We start from the raw sequence: 19,635 nt of genomic DNA on the forward strand, positions 1-19,635 counted from the left end.
GGGGGTCGGGGCGGGAAGCACGGTCTATTTAACCGTAAACAAGTCCTAAGAGTACAGCTCAATGAACCTTTACAAAATAAACACTCCTGTGTAACCACCACCTAGATCAAGGAATAGAACATTATCAGTATCCCTGGAAGCTCCCCTCATGCATCCATCCAGTTATTAACTGTTATTGGTGTGAAGAAGAAAAAGAAACTGACATTCCGGATTTCCATGGGTTATCTCTGGAAATCCTCTTTGTGCTGATTTTTGCTCAGTACTTAATAACCCTGGAAGAGGGCAAGACAACCCATTCCAGTGTTCTTGCCTGGGAATTCCATGGACAGAGGAACCTGGCAGGCTATAGTCCAAAGAGTCGGACACGACTGAGTGACTTAGCATGCACTCGTTGGAATGACCAATAGGAAACCCTTACCCGTGGTGCAACCTGCAAGGTGTGCTTGTGTCTTTAAATGTAGTCCTGAAGGGCAGGATTTGGGGACAGTGAGAAAAGTTGGTGAGTTGACTTATTTAAGCAAACCTCCTTTTTTTGTTGTTTTTTTAATTTATTGGAATGTAATTGCATTACAGTGTTCTGTTACTAAGACAGCCTCTTCAATAAGTAGTGCTTGGGAAACTGGGCAGCTTTACATAAAAGAATGAAGTTAGATTACTTTCTAATATCATACTCAAAAATAAATTCAAAATGGATTAAAGACCTCAGTGTAAGGCCAGAAACTACAAAACTCTTAGAGAACAACTTAGAACAGTCTTGGACATAAATTGCACCTAGATCCTCTTGACCCACTTCCTAGAGTCATGGAAATAAAAATAAACAAATGGGACCTAATTAAACTCAAGCAGACCTTTTCATTCTGCATTCCCCGATAGAGCCCAGGGTGGGGGGGATCACTTAAAGATAAAACACTGGATGCTGGGTCGGCAGGAAGGGAGTCACTTCTTAGCTCTTCTTTCCTGTTTGCCTTAGCCTGACGAAGACTTGTTCAACCCAGACTATGTGGAGGTCGATCGCATCTTAGAGGTGGCCCATACCAAGGATGCAGAAACCGGAGAGGTGGGTATTTCTGTTTTAACTCTTCTAAAGCGTCTTCCTTGCTTGTCTCGTGTTTTGCTTGTTTTGTCAACACGTGGCCTCTGTTTTAGTGGCCTTGGTGTGCTGTGTCATAGGGAGGGTTCCTGGGTCATCAGTACAGGATCGATTTCTCTAATGGAGTAGGAAGACCATAAGTGCCTTTCCCATTTGCCACCAGGAGGTGACGCATTACCTGGTGAAGTGGTGCTCACTGCCCTACGAAGAGAGCACTTGGGAACTGGAGGAGGACGTGGATCCTGCCAAAGTTAAAGAATTCGAATCTCTGCAAGTGCTCCCCGAAATCAAGCACGTGGTAACGTACCCATGTCACTATTTCGGGTGTCTCTTGTAATGCGATGATCCAGGGTGTCCCCCAGGCGGTTCCCCCGAGTGGTTTCTGTGGCATCTTACCGTTGGTTGTGCCCATTGAAACTGGGGTTCAGAGTATGTTTCTGCCCACATCACACTTTGCTAGCACTGGGTCAGCTTTAGGTCTGGGCTCTAGTTTGATGGATGTGACATTTAAGAAGCTTGGTTATGAGTTTTGTTTTCTTGGTGTATGGCTGTCAAGTGGGGTCAGTAAGATAGAAGGTGTAAGAAATGCCTGGCTCGGGAAAGAAGCTCCATAAGTTGTTGGTATCTTTTTTGTTTCCTGTTTCTTATCTCTTTCTCCATCAGTGATCTCTTTTCTTTGGTTTTATCCTTTGCTTTTACTCAGAATATTCTTAAAGGGAAGAACTGTCCTTTATCAAAAGATCCCTAGGACTTGGCAGAGAAAACATAAGTTTTCCATATGTGTTGAATTGGTTAGTTTTTCTGATTCTGGCTTATTACCACCAAGCTGCAGAAATGTCATGGGGTACCTGGTAATTACAAAGAGGCGGAATTGGGATAGAGCTCAGTTAAGGTGTAACTAATTTGGGAAGAGAATCAGAGATGTTAAAGAATATGGCTAAAGACTGGAATGATCAGTTTCTGTTTTTTTTCTAAGTCACTTTTTTTTTTTTTTGCCACACTGTATGGTGTGCAAGATCTTAGTTCCCTGCTGCTGCTGCTGCTGCTGCTAAGTCGTTTCAGTCGTGTCCGACTCTGTGCAACCCCATAGACAGTAGCCCACCAGGCTCCCCCGCCTCTGGGATTCTCCAGGCAAGAACACTGGAGTGGGTTGCCATTTCCTTCTCCAATGGATGAAAGTGAAAGTGAAGTCGCTCAGTCGTGTCCGACTCTTAGCGACCTCATGGACTGCAGCCCACCAGGCTCCTCCGTCCATGGGATTTTCCAGGCAAGAGTACTGGAGTGGGTTGCTGTTGCCTTTTCCCTTAGGGATCAAATCTGTGCCCCCTACAGTGGGGGTGCAGAGTCCTAATAACTACTAGGCCACCAGGAAATCCCACCTCCCTCCCTCCCAAGAAAATCACATTTTTATATGATTTTCTCTTACCCAGTTCCTTATTGTTGTTTTTATATCGCTTGTCTTAATGACTAGAACATTCTATCCCTAAAAGCTATTTGGTTAAAAATTGGTTGCTTGTACGTAAAATAACAGTCTTTGGGGAGAGCAAGACAGAGTGTCAGTAACGACTTTGCAAAGAGAGTAGCAGTCATTTAATAGTCAAGACCGACCTTGGAGACTCCAAATATCAATTCTCTTTTGAATTTAATAATAGCCACTGAAGGTTTTGGAGCCCTGGGGTAGGTGCTTGCCTGTCATCTGTGATACCACTGAGAAGCCAGCCAGACCAGGCATCGGAAACTTCTAGCTGATTTCAAGTCTCATCCTTAGATCACTGAAGTTTCTGGGCAGTAGGTGACATAAAACTAAAACCTGGAGAAAGCGGGAAGACCCAGAGGAGGGACTGGATTAGTGTATGATGCCTCTGTATCTGGAGTGCTACCAGGGCAGCAAAGTAGAAACCTGCAGTGAAAGTCTATTCTACAGTATCTGTGATGCTAAAAGTGAGCCCCTTCAGTCTCTAGAGATGAGGAACATTCCAGAAAGTCTCCCCATAGTGTCGGGTAGAGTGCCATTAAAATGAGTGACGTGAGCTTCAGGAAGCCAGGCTGAATGATTCCTAGGGGGTAAGAATGTAATTTCTTTAAGGGAACAGAGCAAGAGAGTTTATATGAGAATGTCTTGGCTTAAAAGCTTTCTCTTTAAAATTATTTTTTTGACGTAATAAATTATTTCCCCTTACATTTCTAAAAGCACCTTGTACCTATGTGCTGATGTAATATTCAACAAAGTTGTATTTCAAGGAGCTTAGCCTAACTACAGCTATCGTAATTTTGTAGGTTAAGTTGTGGTATGTAAGTTTCTGAAAGTTTCCACACTTCCAGTAGTCTGGACAGATTGAACCGTTATACTTACCTCCAAATATCAATGATACAATATGATTGGGGATATTTTATTAAATCTTACATGCAAATGGCTTAGTTTTAGATAATAACATATTTTAGGAGCAAGCTTTCTGTAATACCCCAAAGTAAAACTCCCAAACTAAAATTGCTGTTAGAAAAGCTGCAGTCTCAAAATTCTCTATGTAACTACAGGCATAGGTAAGATTTTTTTTTTTTTTTTTTTGAGACCTTAAAAGTGTCAGTCTAGGGGCTCGATTTGTCTAGAAGCAAAATAATCAAATATATGTCCAAATAATAAAAAAACCTAAATAAAATTTTTAGATGGGCAGACTTAATACCTAAAAATTAAAAATTTCCCCAGATTAGAAATTCCAATAGAATTTTAAGGGAATTTGACATTGATTCTACGGTTGCACAGAATACTAAATTAAAAAATAGCCAAGACATTTTTGTAAAATAATTCCCCATCAGATGTAGAGCTATAGTAATTCAAATGTGTGATTTTACTGCAGTAAGACTCTGGATATAGCTCCCTGGATATATTAGAACTTAATATATGATAAAAATGGCATTTCATATAAACAGAGATCAGTTACATTTAGAAATTGGTGTTTCATATTGAAAAGTAAAGCAGTAAGATTGCTCTTACGTTTATGGCGAATTTAAAGAATTTATAGTTTCAATTATACAGGCTTTTTAGCTTTAGAAACTCATCAACAAAATATTTGACCCGGTGTACTTTCCTGAGCTAATATCACAGGGACAAATAACAGAAAATTCTATCTATAGAAAACTAAAAACCTTGGTGCTGGCTTGTAGGGAAATTAAAATGTTAGTGGGAATGATTTCTAAGAGTCTCAGTAAAGCAATATAACACTTAACCAAGATATTAGGTGAATCTGTTTCTCTTCTTCATTAATTGCTTGCAAATTTTATAGAGGTGTTCTTAGTGTAATCTGCTGAAATCTAGAAAATACAGGGCCTGCTCCTCAGTCAGAAGACAGCAGCTGCAGTTTGCAGGTAGCTCTAGGACGGCGTTGTGAGGCTCACCACCTTCCCCATCGCCCCCTGCGTCCCTGTCCACACCGTGCTCCTGAAACATCGCTGTGTGTCCTGTGTTCTCTGCCCTCCCTCCCCTAGGAGCGACCTGCTTCAGACTCCTGGCAGAAACTTGAGAAGTCGCGAGAGTATAAGAACAGTAACCAGCTCCGGGAGTACCAGCTGGAGGGGATGAACTGGCTTCTTTTTAACTGGTATAACAGGTGTGGAACCAGAACCAGTCCTGTCTTCAGGGCTGATCTTTCTACCAAATGTTTGTGCCAGGAGGGAGATGGTGGGCTTAGCCAGCATAGCGGGACAGTAGCAGAGGGGTGGAGGAGTACAGTGGAGCCATCAGTTCAGTGGGTGATCTCTGTACATCAGGAGTACCAGGACTTCTGTTTTTCATGTCAGATTTGGTTTGGTTTGCTTTCTCTGACCAGAGAGTAATGATCTTTAGATGTCATCAACATTGTTCTTTTTTTTCCTTTGTCAGTCTAACCAGAAGGTTGGGTTCAATCTAAGTGAAACAAAACCCCAAAGATCCTTTAAAACTGTGTTTTTATCTCCCAAGTCTTTAACACAAATTGGCTCTAAGGGAGAATGAATCTGCATTCTAGTCCCAACTCCACTATCTGTTTGTGAGCCGTGGATGGCCTCGACTTATCGTTTTCAATCCTGTGCTTCAGTCCCTGTGAGAATCTAGATGAAGCAGATGACATCTGAGAAAGATGGGTTAACATCTTTTAAGATGTTATTAACATTCTAGGGTGCCCCCCAGCATTGATGTTAAAGACCACATGGCATGGAACACATACCAAGCTGGCACTCTGGAGACCTGTGTTCCAACCTTGTCTCCGTCACTCACAGTGGGACTCAGGGTGTAGCTCACTGAAACACAGCAGCAGGTCTGGCGTTGCCCACCTGTGTGGTGATGAGCGAGACTGGACAGGGGCCACACCTTCAGAGATGACCAATGTGTGCAGTCCGTGGTTCTGGGTCACTGCAAGAGACCAGTGTTTTCACTCTGACACGGAAGTTAGGATAGGGGTTGAAAGTCTGTCCTTTGATAACACAGGTGATAGGCGATGAGAATCGTGTAACTTGTGTTTCTGTTTTTGCCTTTGCTTCCATGAAGTTCGTCAGGTAGAGAACTGGTGTAGGTTTGAGGCATTTTATTTTCTCCTTGCCACACTATTATTTTAATTTTTAGTATCTGTAGTTTCCTTTTGAATGGATGCATCTCATGTATTTTCTCACAAGTTGCAATAGTTCCCTTCTGGAAGTAGGCAGGGTGTAAATAACAGTAATGGAAACTTGCCTCAGTTGCATCTCTGGAAAATGCTGATAAAACCTCCACCGATGACCTTACAGGTCAAGGTACGCTTCTGTAGTATCTTTTTCATTGTAACCAACCTCCGCCTCTTTCCCATGTTGACAATGAACGGTCTGTTTCTTACTCTGCAGAAAAAACTGCATTTTGGCCGATGAGATGGGCCTAGGGAAAACCATCCAGTCCATCACGTTCCTTTCAGAAATATTCCTCAGGGGCATCCACGGCCCTTTCCTCATCATCGCCCCACTCTCCACCATCACCAACTGGGAGCGGGAGTTCCGAACGTGGACAGAAATGAATGCCATCGTGTACCACGGCAGCCAGATCAGCAGGCAGATGATCCAGCAGTACGAGATGGTGTACAGAGACGCACAGGTGAGCCCTCCACCCGTCGCAGGGATCCAGGACAGCTTGCCATCGTGGCGCACAACAGCCTCTCTACCCCTTGTCTTCCAGAGTTCAGTGCCCTACATGGAATTACTGTTGACTTACTCTGTAGAGTCACGTTCTTATTGAGGCAGACGTCTCACTCCTCCCTGTAACTTCTTCGTGATAAAACACAGAACTGTAGGGCACACTTTCCACTCCGACATGCACGAGAGGCTCTTTTTAGGACCCCGAAAGCTTCTTGGTTGGCTTAGGAAGTTGCTTTTACATGCAGAAAATTTTATCTGAATTGTGATGTGCTCAGTGAAGAAAGTGAGCAGAGGGATTTGTGAACAAAGGAAGGATCCTCAGCCAACGAGTTTGGAGAGAGAGGAGGTTAACGGATTTGAGGTTAAAGGATAAAGAGAAAACAAATAGTTTAAAGCACAGCAGGATTTTGTAAGAAGATTTTGTTAAGTATAAGCACTTTGCTCAGTATCCTTATAGGCTTGTCCTAAGCATTGGTTTCCATAAAGAAGGTAAATATTAAATGAATGCAGTCACAGGAGAGGCAGGGCTCATACCATAGTTTTCACAGGCAGCAGGAGACACCCAGGAGAAATTTAAGATGTGCTCTAATGGGACGCAGCTCTGCTTTGTAAATGTGATGGTGGCAGGAAGACAAACGGAAAGACAAAAGTATGTCCTGCCTGGTAGCCCTTGTCCCAGGTGAATCAGGGTCACGACATTGAGTCTGTTCTAGAACCCAAGGTACAAGGTGAAATTAATTCTACCTGAAAACTAGCAAAGAGGGTTTTCTTTGGGCATTCACGCTCTGCGTGGTTTAGACCACCAGCTGGCTAGGAACATGTGGGTCAACACCCATCAGCTTTCCCTATCATGGCAAGTAATGAACAAAAAGCTTCCTTGCTTGGCCTTCCATACTCTTATCTCGCTTTTGTGGGGGTACATGCAATCTTGATTTTTGTTTCTTTGAATTAACAGGATCTCTCTCTTGTCTAAACAGCTGGTTTGATTCTCCTATTCTTTCTCTTCTCAAAGAGGAAGATTGTGCTTATTGGCCTCTCACCTAGGTCCGACCATCTATCTTGCCACCTTCTCCAATCCAGCTTGTAACCCGGTAGCTGCATTCTCCAGCCATGTGTAAAGCTCTGCCTTTGCTTGTGTCATCCTCAGGGAAACCCCCTGTCAGGTGTCTTCAAGTTCCATGTTGTCATTACAACATTTGAGATGATCCTGGCAGACTGCCCAGAGCTGAAGAAGATTCACTGGAGCTGTGTGATCATCGATGAAGCCCACAGGTTGAAGAACAGGAACTGCAAGCTTCTGGAGGGCCTGAAGCTCATGGCCCTGGTGAGAGTTGGCGAGCTCTTTCTGTAAACACAGGCCCCTCCTGTTCACGGTGGAGGAAGCGTTCTCTAGCCATCTGCATGCAGCCTACTTGTGCACAGTCTGTTTACCCTAGATTTTCTTCTTGTCCTTTGTACCTCCGATGGTGCAGGAATCAAATTTTTGTTGTTGTTGTTATAAACTGGGTCGGCAATTTGACCTTTTCCACAGATTGACTCCCAGAGGGACCCAGGGGCATCTTAAGTACCATGGCATTTGTGACCAGGAAATGTGTTGTTTTGGCTTGTTTCCAGGTCCCTGAATGATCTGGTACCAAAGATGATAGCCTTGAACATCACTGCCTTGGCGCAGTGCCCAGTCTGTGGCTAGCAGGCCCTCCAGAATGTGAATGAGTGAGTGGGTGCTTTAGCTAACATGGAATTGCTGCTGGACTCAGGGATGTAAAAGGAAGGTTGATCTGTTTGTTGATGTTATCACTCGATGTTGTCATAAAAGCAAAAACAAACTTGCCCCCAAATTGAGCCCAAGAGGCCCTGGCGTCACTTTCCCACCCAAACCTGCTGTCTTGGCGGCTCAGACCTGTTCCCCGTGCTGTGAATCTGTGCAGGAGCATAAGGTGCTGCTCACGGGGACGCCCTTGCAGAACTCGGTGGAGGAGCTCTTCAGTCTGCTCAACTTCCTGGAGCCATCGCAGTTCCCTTCAGAGACTGCTTTCTTGGAGGAGTTTGGAGATCTGAAGACAGAGGAGCAGGTAAATAGGGGCCTGAAGGATTGGAGGAGTCAAGGTGATCGCTACTTTCACCATCAAGGGAAAAACAAAGTCACCATGGGGACAGGAGTTAGCCAGTTTTCACACCCCTGGTAAAATGAGCACCGCCTCCTTTATTTAATTTATGTGGAGGAGGATCGACTGATCATTAGCAGTTTCTATCCAAACAATAAATGAATCGGCATCCAAAATACCTAATCTCCAGCCTCTTGCTTTCACTAATCTCATGTATAAATAACTTTAGTGATTTTGTTCATCGTCTGCCCTCAGGGCCATGCTTCCCTCCTCCTCTGCTTCCTTCATCCTTCGCCCCTCCTCCTGCAACATGTTTCCAGGCTCATTTTCTTGAGGAACAGAAGGCAGGTGTACATTAGAGTAGTTGGTCGGTCCAGTTTTGTCCAGATCAACTCAATTTCCTGTTTTCAAAGATGTGGTCCTGAGTCTTGCTTATTGGACTCAAAGCTGTTTCAAAACAAACCAACATTAATAAATATCTATCTACAGTGGGTAGAAATCTCGACTGGACATTACAGAAATAAGGCAGACAGGTGTAAGGGTCACAAGAGGAACAATGAACAGAGCTGAGGACTTAAAAGGCAAGAAAGGTCACATCTGTTTAGGACTTTGGAACAACTGCATGGAGAGAGTACAATTTGAAAATAAACTTTAAAGGGTGGGTAAGTTTTCATTAGGCAGAGATAGAGATGATAATGACTACTTTGCATGGGAAAAAAAAGCAATCAGCAGCAGCCATGGAATTTATTCAGTGGTAGGGGATCATCTGGCTGAGCTGGGGATGAAGTGTGGAGTATGAAGCCGGAGGAGTTCCGCACTGTATTGTGGGAACATCTTGAAAGACAGGTTGAAGGATTTGATGGGCATTAGAGAAGCAACACAAGGCTTTGATCGTGGCAACGACACAATTAGTTCTGCTAAATTAATCTAGCAGTGGCGTGAGAGTGGGTCTGGGCAGAGAATTTGGGAACGGAGAAAGTTTGGGAATTTCACTAACAGATGTCGAGAGTACATGCTGTGGTTCCAATCTGTTTGTTTCTACTTCAGCGACGAGTCAGACTTTGAGAGCAGTGAGTAATCAAACTTCATTCCCCTTCTTGACGTTTGCAGTATCTATTGAACTTTGCAAAGCCAACTCCAGCCCTCTCTCCGTTTTTGGACCGTTAGAAATGCTTCCTCTTCTCCCGTTGCACTTATCTTGTGGTATGCATTTTCTCTTCTTCCTAGACAATGACCTCCTTGAGGACAAGGCCCACATCTCCTCCCAAGTTGTGTTTGTTGTATTGACCAGCACAGTGTCTGGCATATAGTATACTCTAAATGATTCAAGGTACGAACCAGGTGAAGGGCGAACGCTGAACCCAGCATGTGGCAGACTTGGCATTTGTCCCTGTCTTTTCGCAAGTCCCTAGCTGTGTCTTTCCCCTTTGGGTTCTTACGTAGTAATTCCTTATCCCTGTGGGGATTACATACCTAAGTTCCATGGTTGCTAAAATAAAGCGTTCATTAAATGGATTAGATTGAAGATTGGGGTTTGTTAGGGAAAAGCCACAAAAATGGCCCCAAATGTCTATATATTTTAAATCCTAGTAAATAGAAGTTTTAGAAAGCATCTGGTTACAAAGTAAAGCCTATTCCTTGTTGTTTAAAACCTGCTCAAGTAACTCCTTTAAATCAAACTCTCTAGAAATCACTTTATTTCAGCAGGAAGCATTGGCACAACCCACAGCTTATTTGTGCAGAAACTACCCTTTTGAAATTTTTGAACAGCTCTTTATAACTTGATCTTTCGTACTTGCCTCTTACTTTCCCACCAGCATTAATCTCACTGGTCTCAGGTTTTAGCTCAGGGTGAACTCAGGTACCTTGACTTTGAATCCCGTCTCTGCCCTCTTCTTGGGAGAGGGCACTTGCCAGTGCAGTCAAGTGCATAGAGATCTGCTGTCCAGGCCTGGTCTGTTAGGGCAAGAACACACAAATCATAGCAAAGAAGACTGTCAGGCTCAAAAGTGCCCCTGAGATGACAGCTTGCCTGATGGAGTGGGAGGCGTCACCTTACCGCATTCCCTGTGTACATCACTACCCCCAAACTTGTTGGCTGCTTTTACTTAAATACGAGAGGAATCCATTTCCAGATTGCCTCTGCCTTTTTTTTTAATTGAGATAAAAAATGACGTACAACACTATATTCGGATGTGTTTTGTAACAATTCAATATATGTAGTATAGTGAAGTGATATAGTAGTATATAGTAAAGTGATTACACCAGTAAATCTAGTTGCCTCCCCATACATATGTAAATTTTATTCTAGTGATGAGAAGTCTTAAGATTTACTCTTAGCAACTTTCAAATATACAATATGGTATTACTAACGGTAGTCACTGTGCCGTCTATCACATCCCCGGGACTTACTCATTTTATAACTGGCAGTGTGTGCCTTTTGACCACCTTCATCCATTTGGCCCACGCCGCAGATTCCCCTGCTTCTTACTCTGTTCTTTCAGCATATACATCTTCGCCTCGTAATATATCACTTGTGCCTCCTAACATGGCTGAAAACATTCCTCAGGCAATTGCTCCATACAAGTGCATGTCAGAGAGAGAGGTTTGTTTTCTCCATCCTGGAGAAGAGGTCCTGTCTTTTGTATCTTTCTCCCTTTATATAAGGTTCCCACATGAGTTCTCAGTAATTGCTTGCGAATCAAAACCAGATCCCTTTTTTCCTTTCAGTCCTCCTGTAAGCTCCTCCTGTTCAGGCATCAGGCTTGACCTTACATTTAGTCAGCTGCTGCAGTTCTGTGATTAGATGCTCAAGAGACTGTAGCGAAGGTTGGAATCACCCCAGTAACCATTGCTGAATGGGGATCCGGGCAGGTAAACAGGTCTCGTTTCCCTGGCCAGGTGAAGAAACTGCAGTCTATCCTCAAACCGATGATGCTTCGGCGGCTAAAAGATGACGTGGAAAAGAACCTCGCTCCCAAGCAAGAGACAATCATCGAAGTAGAGCTGACCAATATCCAGAAGAAGTACTACCGTGCCATCCTGGAGAAGAACTTTTCCTTCCTGAGCAAGGGGGCCAACCAGCACAACATGCCCAACCTCATCAACACCATGATGGAGCTGAGGAAGTGCTGCAACCATCCCTACCTGATCAGCGGTGAGCGGGTGCGGGGAGGCCTGTCCATCTGACGTATCGATCCCCATGAGACACTCGGGTGTGAATTCTGACCTTCTTACCAAGCATTAAACTGAGGTTCAAAGAGGTCAGTGGATCTGCATCAGTGATCTGGCCAGTGAGTACACAGAGCCCCGTTTTGAACCAGTTCTCTGCCCATCAGAAGACAGATGATGACAGCTGTCCTTTGTGGGCCTGCAGTCTGGCCCACACTTCCCACTTGGGAGCAGGGAGATGTCTTACTTTGTTGAAAAAGCGATCATGGCACAGTGAGATTAAAACTCTCTGCAGATAAATTAACAATTAACTGTACTAGATAGAGAACATGTTGGAAGCTTTTTTTTTTTTTAAATAAAACTTTTTGATGAAATTTTAAATCCCAAATGGCTTGCCGATCACTAGTGTTTATGTCCAAGAGGTATGTCTTTTTGTCTGCTTTTAAAATTTTTCTTTGTTTATTTAGGCTGTGCTGAGTCTTCATTACAGGACACATACTTTATCTAGTTGGGATACTCAGGGGCTTCTCTCACTGTGCGGCGTGGGCTCGGTAGTTGCAGCACATGGGCCTGTCTAGTTGGGGTGTGCAAGCTTAGTTGCCCAACAACATGTAGGGTCAGGGATCAAACCCACATCCCCTGCACTGGAAGGTGGATTCTCAACCACTGGACCACCGGGGAAGTTCCTTTTTGTCAACTTTCTGTGAAGGTTTATTTACTTGCCTGAGTCAGCTTGGTATTTCAGATCCTTTCTCTACCTGGTCAGACTCCCAGGAGAGCACGTCACCTGTGTTCTCTGCAGGACAGTCGTGCCCCTACTGTGGAGCCCATGGTTGAGGGCGTGGATCAGGGATACACACACCGCACTGCCTCACTCCGTTCACTCCGTTTCTTCTAGGCTCTGTCAAACAGAAAGTCACTTGCCCATACAGATTGTTCAAAGAATACTTTCGTTGCATCCTTTTTCAGGGGCAGAGGAGAAAATTCTGGAGGACTTCCGGAAAACCCACAGCCCTGATGCCCCGGACTTTCAGCTGCAGGCCATGATCCAGGCCGCAGGGAAGCTGGTGCTGATTGATAAACTGCTCCCTAAGCTGATCGCTGGCGGCCACAAAGTGCTCATCTTCTCGCAGATGGTGCGCTGTCTCGACATCCTGGAAGATTATCTCATCCAGAGAAGGTGAGCCTTGTGTCAAAGCTGGGCATCAGGTGCTGCAGGCAGTTCCTTTTTTTGTTGCCTTTTTGATTCATTCAAAAATTATGTTTTAACAACAAAAAAGCATTAGAAAATAGAGAAAAGGAATCTTCTCTTGAAAGACTGGTTGAAATTCAGAGTTGAATCTTATGGCCAGGTTTAAGTGTCTTGAGAGTGAATTTCCTATGATAGGAGCCTTTGCTTTGCTTAAAAAATAAATTTTGCATATTTATTTATATTCTTTTAAGAAACAGTTCAAATAGCATTACAGAAGGTTAAGAAAATAATGTATTTACTCCCCCCACCACCAACCCCCTTCTCGCCCCGTGATGAGAAAAATAAACTCTGGAAAGCATCACTATATCAAGTTGCTAAAAGAGCTCCAGCTGACAGTTGAACTTGGGGATGCTTTATGTTTTTTCTCAGCCAACCCTTTAAGGTTTTATGATACACTAGCTGTGGCATCCCAGTTTATTTTCTTGTTTATATTCCTCTAATTCCTTGAACCTAGGTTCCATTACTGATGCAGGTGGAAATCCTGGGGTATCATGTGGGTTGCTTGGGCTCTGTGAGGGTACTGCATTTGTTACATTATACCATATCAATCCATTTCCAGCCATTGGGATCCACCAACGATCTGAAGATGGCAAATGCATTTTAAAAATTTATTCTTAATGTTAAAAGACTTCTCAAAATCTTAGAAACTATTAGCCAAGGCATTGGTAGGTTTAGAGTACCTCTTTGTTTTTATATAGTCATCGTGGCAAATCCCAATTGTATTACATGTTCTGATCTTTGAAGATTCTGTTTCTCCTTATAGGAGAAGTTATAGAAAAAGTAATTAAAGGAAATGACCAACTTAACTATGGGTTATTCTCACATTTAACATTACATAAATAATTCTCTGAAATCAGATTAGGCACTAAAAGAATTTCTCAGACTCCTGTAGTGGAGATCTAATTTAGGTAAAGAATTCTTGAGACTTGCATTATTTTTTTTCTTTGAGGAATATATCAAAACTAGAAAGCAGTTTTGTATTTAATAATTTACTCTAGATGAATTACCAGAATACTTGCTTCTTATATAGTTATCTTTTCAAAATATATACAACTACTAGTTTGAAGATTTTTTAAAGAGATTCCCCCCCCACCCAAATGAGTAACAGTGTAATTAACTTTTACCAAGTACCAATGTCTTTATTTAGCTCCTTTATCACTTATTGCTCATTTTGTTTTAAAACTACCTAAATATTATAGTTGCTCTTGAAAATAGCGACACTTTTTAATACCACCACCAGCTCAAAACTCCATTCGTACTTGGACATTTATCTTCTTAGTCTCTTTTCTTTGTGCCTACATATATTTAGTTTTGTTGTTGATTTGCTTGAATTGGGGTCATATGCTACATTCTGCATTGTAACTCACCTTTTTATTTGATATATTATGGAGTTTTTTGCTTTATTTTTCTACAACATAGTTTTGATGATTTGAATGATAGTCTCTTATTTAGATTGTTTCCAGTTTTTCAACATTTTTAGGAACCCTAAATATCATTTAGCAGTCACTGTGAATGTTGCCAGTTATTTCCTTGGGATAAATTCTGATGTACATTTTTAAAAACATTTAATACGTATTTCCAAAACACCCTCTGGAAAGACACTTTTATCTCCCTTTTCATGGTGTATGAGAATGCTCTTTTTTTCCTCATACTCTGATCAATCCTGTTTTTGCCTTTTAGTCTCTGCTAATTCAATAAGCCAAAATTATGGTCTCTTGTTTTAATTTATACTTATTATTATGAATGAGAGTGAATATATTTTATGTTTATTAGCTGTTTATATTTCTTTTCTGTGCATTGCTTATGCTCTCCCATTTTCTGTTACTCTTTGCCTTTTTGTTTATTAATTAATTTATAAAAATCGCTTGTTAAGAATATGGTGCAAATGCTTCCCCAGTGTTGCTTTTGACTTTTTCTTTATGGCTGTGGGTTTTTGTTTATTTATTTTATTCTTAGAAGTTTTAAATTTTATAAGAAATCTCCCAGTCTTAAAACTGCTTTAAATAAACTTAAGTGCTTATTTATGCTTAAATTAACATGCTTAAAAAGACTTCCCCCACCGCTCAACTGTATCATATAAATAGTCTGAAGTTTTTTTCTTTTCATCTTTTTATGGCTTTTTTCTTTTCATTCTTTAGTGGTTTTTTCATCCAAGCTCTGTACCCAGCAGGGACTTCTGGCCTTAATATCACCATTACTTTTCTCTTCTTAATTTAGTTTTTTGTTTTCATCAAAGTTATACATGCACATAATTTGACAAGGCAAATTATTCTTTTAGACCTATGAAAAATAGCATTTCCTGATAGCACCACATACCCCAGCTTCCCCCCACCTGAAGCTTTTAAACTCCTTACGCGCTTTCTTTTGGTGTATATAGCTGTAGCTTTACAGAATGTTAGTAGTTGTAATTTCTTTTTTTTTCTTCAGTTTTAAATATTATCTGTTCTCATTATGGGAGATGAATATTTCCTTTCTTTCACTGCCCCTCATAATTACCACCTCTGTGTCTCCTGTCCTCCCATCTTCCCATCCTGCCATGCAATACTTTGGGTTGAATTAATATTTAGTTTTTGTTGTGACTTATATAAATAATGCGTTACAGCTCAGCCATGTAGTATGCTGTTTACTGTTTCTTTCCTGCATGATTTTAATCTTTCCTGAAGCTATAAATTTTTTTTTTTATTCAGTGTGAAATTTTAAATATACACATTATAATTCAGCTCCAAAATTTATTGTGGCCATCTGAATCTCCCTTTGTTATGTGCAGCCACATCAGCTTCATGTCTGAGCCATCTCTCCTGGGACCTTTGGTCTCTTCCTCTCCGCCCACTTACCCCTCCTGCCTGGTGCTCAGTCACCATCTGTGATCTCCCTTCCTTCAGCACTCTGGCAGCTTTCTTTTCCTTTCCTCTTGAGTCTAGTCTTGCTGGTGGACCCTGTGTACCTCTTCTGAGAGCTTCTGCAAAGGGGTGAATGATACGTGGGTTCTGAGACTTGGTCAGAATGTTCACTCCCACCGTTGAGCAATGGTTTGGCTGAGTTTGAGATAGTAGATTAGAAATAATTTTCCCACAGAGTTTCGAAGGTGTTGTTAGTCCATTTCTTCTAGTTTCCAGGATTGTCTAGAAGTTCAAAGCCTTTCCGATTCCTGGTCTGTGTATGCGACATGATCTTTCTGTTCAGAAGCTTTGATCTGTCCTCTGTCCAAGTACTGTGACATTTGACAGTGAACTGGGTTTTGTATAGCATCTGTTGAACTGGATGTATTTTAGGTCTTTCCATGGCAAATTATACTCTTGTCAGTTCTAGGGGGTGTTTTCTTGTATTTTATCTTTCATTATTTCTTTCTGGTCTGCTTTCAATCTGTGGAACTTTTGTTATTTATGTGTCAGACCTTCTGATCACCTGATTTCCTGTTTTCTCTACTTTCCCATCTCACTTTATGTACCTCTGTTTCTTGTTGTACCTCTGGTTTGCTGTACCTCTGGTTTTGCTGTTCAGTCACTCAGGCGATCTGACTCTTTGTGACCCCATGGACTGCAGCACAGCAGACTTCCCTGTCCTTCACCATCTCCCTCTGGTAGAACACCTTTAATTTCTGAGTTTTCTTCTGTAATTTTTCAGTTTTTATAGCACTCAGCTGGTTATTCCACAGGCTCAGTGTCTTGTCCTTTTGAGATGAGTGATGATAAAGATTTTTATTTTTTCATTCTTCCTACAGTGTCTGTTTCCTCAAGTCAAATTTTTTTCTTTTTGTTTGTTGATGTCTCTGTCTTTCATATTAGAATTCTGGGTTGGCCTTTTTTTTTTGCCTCCCTCTTTTCAGCACTTTGAACTACTGTTCCACTATGTTCTCACCCCCGTGGTTTCTGATGAGAAGTTTTGCAGTCATTTAAGTAGCTGTTCCCCTGTATATAATGTATTTTTTTACTCTACTAAGATTTTCTTTTTAATTTTCAGTTTGTGGCAGCTTGACTATAATGTGTGGATTTCATCCTGTGCAGAGTTCACTGACCTCCTTAAATCCATAAGCAGATCTTTCACCAAATTTAGGAAAATTTTGGTCAGTATTTCTTTGATTTCTTTTTTTTTTTTTTTTACTTTTGCCCTACTTTTATGTTTCTCTGTGAGATTCCAATTACCTCTATATTTGACCTTTAAGTTCCTAGGCTCTGTTCTTTCTTTTTTATTATTATTCTTTTTCTAGTCCTTTTTCTCTCTCTCCTTTTGTTTTGAATTATCTGTCTTCAAGTTCACTGACTCTTTTCGTCTGTCTTTTCCATCATGCTTATTATGCCATTGGTTTCGTTATATTAGAGATTGTATTTTAGTTCTGAGATTTCCATTTGTTTCTTAGTGTGATGTGTGGTTTCTCTGCTCTTATTTCCTATCTTTCCACTCATCATGTACATGTCTTTACTTCACTGAACATGATTGTAAGAGCTGCTTTAAAGGTCTTGTCTGAGCATCAGAACATCTCAGATTTGACATCTGTTGTCTGTTCCTTTGAGAATGGGTTACGTTTCCCCTGGACATTGTGAACATTTTTGTTATGGAGATATAGGATTCTGTTACATTGCTGTGAGGTGTTGATGGTTTCTATTTGGGGGCAGTTAAGGAGGTGAGTCTCAAAGTGCAAAGGCTGTTGGCATCTGGCAGGTCTAGTCTCAGCTCAGACTGCTTTCAGCTTGCCCCAAGTGTGTGCGCCTCAGAGGTCAGCTAGACCCTTGCTGCTACTGCTGTTGAGTCGCTTCAGATCAGATCAGATCAGATCAGTCGCTCAGTCGTGTCCGACTCTTTGTGACCCCATGAATCACAGCACGCCAGGCCTCCCTGTCCCTGGGATTCTTCAGTTGTGTCCAACTCTGTGTGACCCCGTAGATGGCAGCCCAACAGGCTCCCCTGTCCCTGGGATTCTTCAGGCAAGAACACTGGAGTGGGTTGCCATTTCCTTCTCTAGTGCATGAAAGTGAAGGGTGAAAATGAAGTCGCTCAGCCAGGTCCGACTCTTAGCGACCCCGTGGACTACAGCCTGGTAGGTAGGACTGCAGCTCCTCTGCCCATGGGATTTTCCAGGCAAGAGTACTGGAGTGGGGTGCCATTATACCCAGAGTTTGGGGTTCACCATCTCCATCCCTTCTGGAGGTCCCCTCTCACTCTCTGGTGGTCCTAGCTGCCCCAGACTGCTGTCCTTGGTGCCGCTGGCCAGAAAGACAGTGGCGTCTCATCAAGATGTGTAGCTGTCCTGCACCTTTGCCATAACTCCTGCTTCCCCCCATGGCCAAAACCACAGATTCCTGTTGTTTCCCCAAATCTGCTTGCTTTCCTGAACTCAGGTAGGTTTTTCTGTTCACTTGTTTGTTTCTGTATTTTGCCAGGGTCTTGCGGTTATTTACTGGAGGATTAGTGTGTTAGGACCTTGCCCCTCCACACCAGAAGCAAAGCCTTCGTGTTTCAGGTCAGAGGCTTTCCTCAGATGTCTGGTTTGGCTGCCTGATGGTAGGCACCATCCAGAGACGAGAAGCTCGGGGCCTGTGGGCCGGCGTGTTGGCTCCCTTCCTCTCCATCTGCAAACGCTGTCCGTCTAGGTGGGCCATTTCACTGAGGCGCCTCCAGTGTCAGTACTTTGGATTCTTTTCTTCCTCTCTCCTGCCCAAAGGGTGGGAACTTAATTGGACTTGGAGCTGACTTGTGGGGAAGGGGTGGAGAGAGGTAGGGAAGTCTCAATATCTCTTTCTTTCCTCCTTCCCTTTTTTAGTGTAAGACCTCTGCCTTTTACTGTGTGATATTTCCTAGGTAGAGAAAGCTACAGGTCTTTTTTCACTCTCAAGGCTGAGGTGGGTGATCTGTAGGCTAGTAGATACTTCAGCAGATATTCAACTAGTTAGTTCTCTTATGTTCAGATTCTTTGCATCCCCACTTTCAGGGCACCTAGTGCCACCAGTGCCTGATCCCTTGGATATTCTGCCATGTTTAATTAGGCTCTTTCTCACCTGGGATTTCTTTGAATCAGGTATTACTTGATTTATTTTCCAACTTCCAGAATTTTATTATAGCTTCTTGTATTCTATTTGTAGGTTTATTTGGGGGAGAGTATTATTATGCATTAAAAAAATCCCTTTACTTATCATTTTAAACATTTGAGGAGATACAAGAGTTAAATGTGTATGTTAATTCAGAATCTTTAATTGGGTTTCTTTGGTTTATTTCATTTTTTTACATTTCAGTCTTCAGTCCTTCTACAGTTTTGGTAAATGACATTAATGGGGGGGTCTAATTTAATTTATTTCCAAATATGTCTGATTTTCTGTTTATTAAGTAGTTCATCTTTTTCCCATTTATATAAGACACTATCCATAAAACATAATGAGATATTATATATATTGGGTGTAATATGTAACCTTTCTATTCTTTTGATCAGTATTTCTATTGCTTTGCAATATTATTTGCAATTTAATATTTTCAATATTATTGCAGATGAACTTCAGACTTATTCTTTTTTAATGTATTTACTACTCCAGTCCTCGCTCCCAAAAAAAGATTACACATTTACATATCTGTGTTTATCTATGTATAGCTATATCCATTTGTTGAGATTTTGATCAGCTCTTACACATGTTGTAGGGTGGGACTGACATCTTTGCATCATTGAAGAACTTGATATTCACTGCCGTCCCTCAGGTCTTTTGTATACACCGTTGATTCAGTAAATATTTATAAGGACCAGCCTTCTGCTGGGACCTCTGTAGGGACTTGGTGACCAAACCACCATGACCCCTAGTGTCATGTTGCCAAGTCCCATGTATTTCTTATTTAGATTAGTTGTAAGAATTTTATATGTTTATGGCAATCATGAATGGTTGTATTGTGGGTTTTTTTTTTTC

General features: G+C 41.9%; 1 protein-coding gene across 2 annotated transcripts in view; it reads left to right on the forward strand.

Moving 5' to 3' along the window:
- Positions 1–19,635, forward strand: part of CHD6 (chromodomain helicase DNA binding protein 6) — a 151,832-nt gene that overhangs the window by 63,444 nt on the left and 68,753 nt on the right. For both annotated transcript variants that reach the window (XM_010829137.1, XM_010829138.1), the window contains exons 9-16: positions 971–1,057; positions 1,254–1,388; positions 4,574–4,695; positions 5,939–6,182; positions 7,371–7,547; positions 8,152–8,295; positions 11,230–11,485; positions 12,469–12,679. In XM_010829137.1, the coding sequence (XP_010827439.1) occupies positions 971–1,057; positions 1,254–1,388; positions 4,574–4,695; positions 5,939–6,182; positions 7,371–7,547; positions 8,152–8,295; positions 11,230–11,485; positions 12,469–12,679 (1,376 nt within the window). The remainder of the gene's footprint in view (positions 1–970; positions 1,058–1,253; positions 1,389–4,573; positions 4,696–5,938; positions 6,183–7,370; positions 7,548–8,151; positions 8,296–11,229; positions 11,486–12,468; positions 12,680–19,635) is intronic.

This window comes from Bison bison, unplaced genomic scaffold, assembly GCF_000754665.1.
Source record: "Bison bison bison isolate TAMUID 2011002044 unplaced genomic scaffold, Bison_UMD1.0 scf7180017864500, whole genome shotgun sequence".
Lineage (NCBI taxonomy): Eukaryota > Metazoa > Chordata > Mammalia > Artiodactyla > Bovidae > Bison > Bison bison.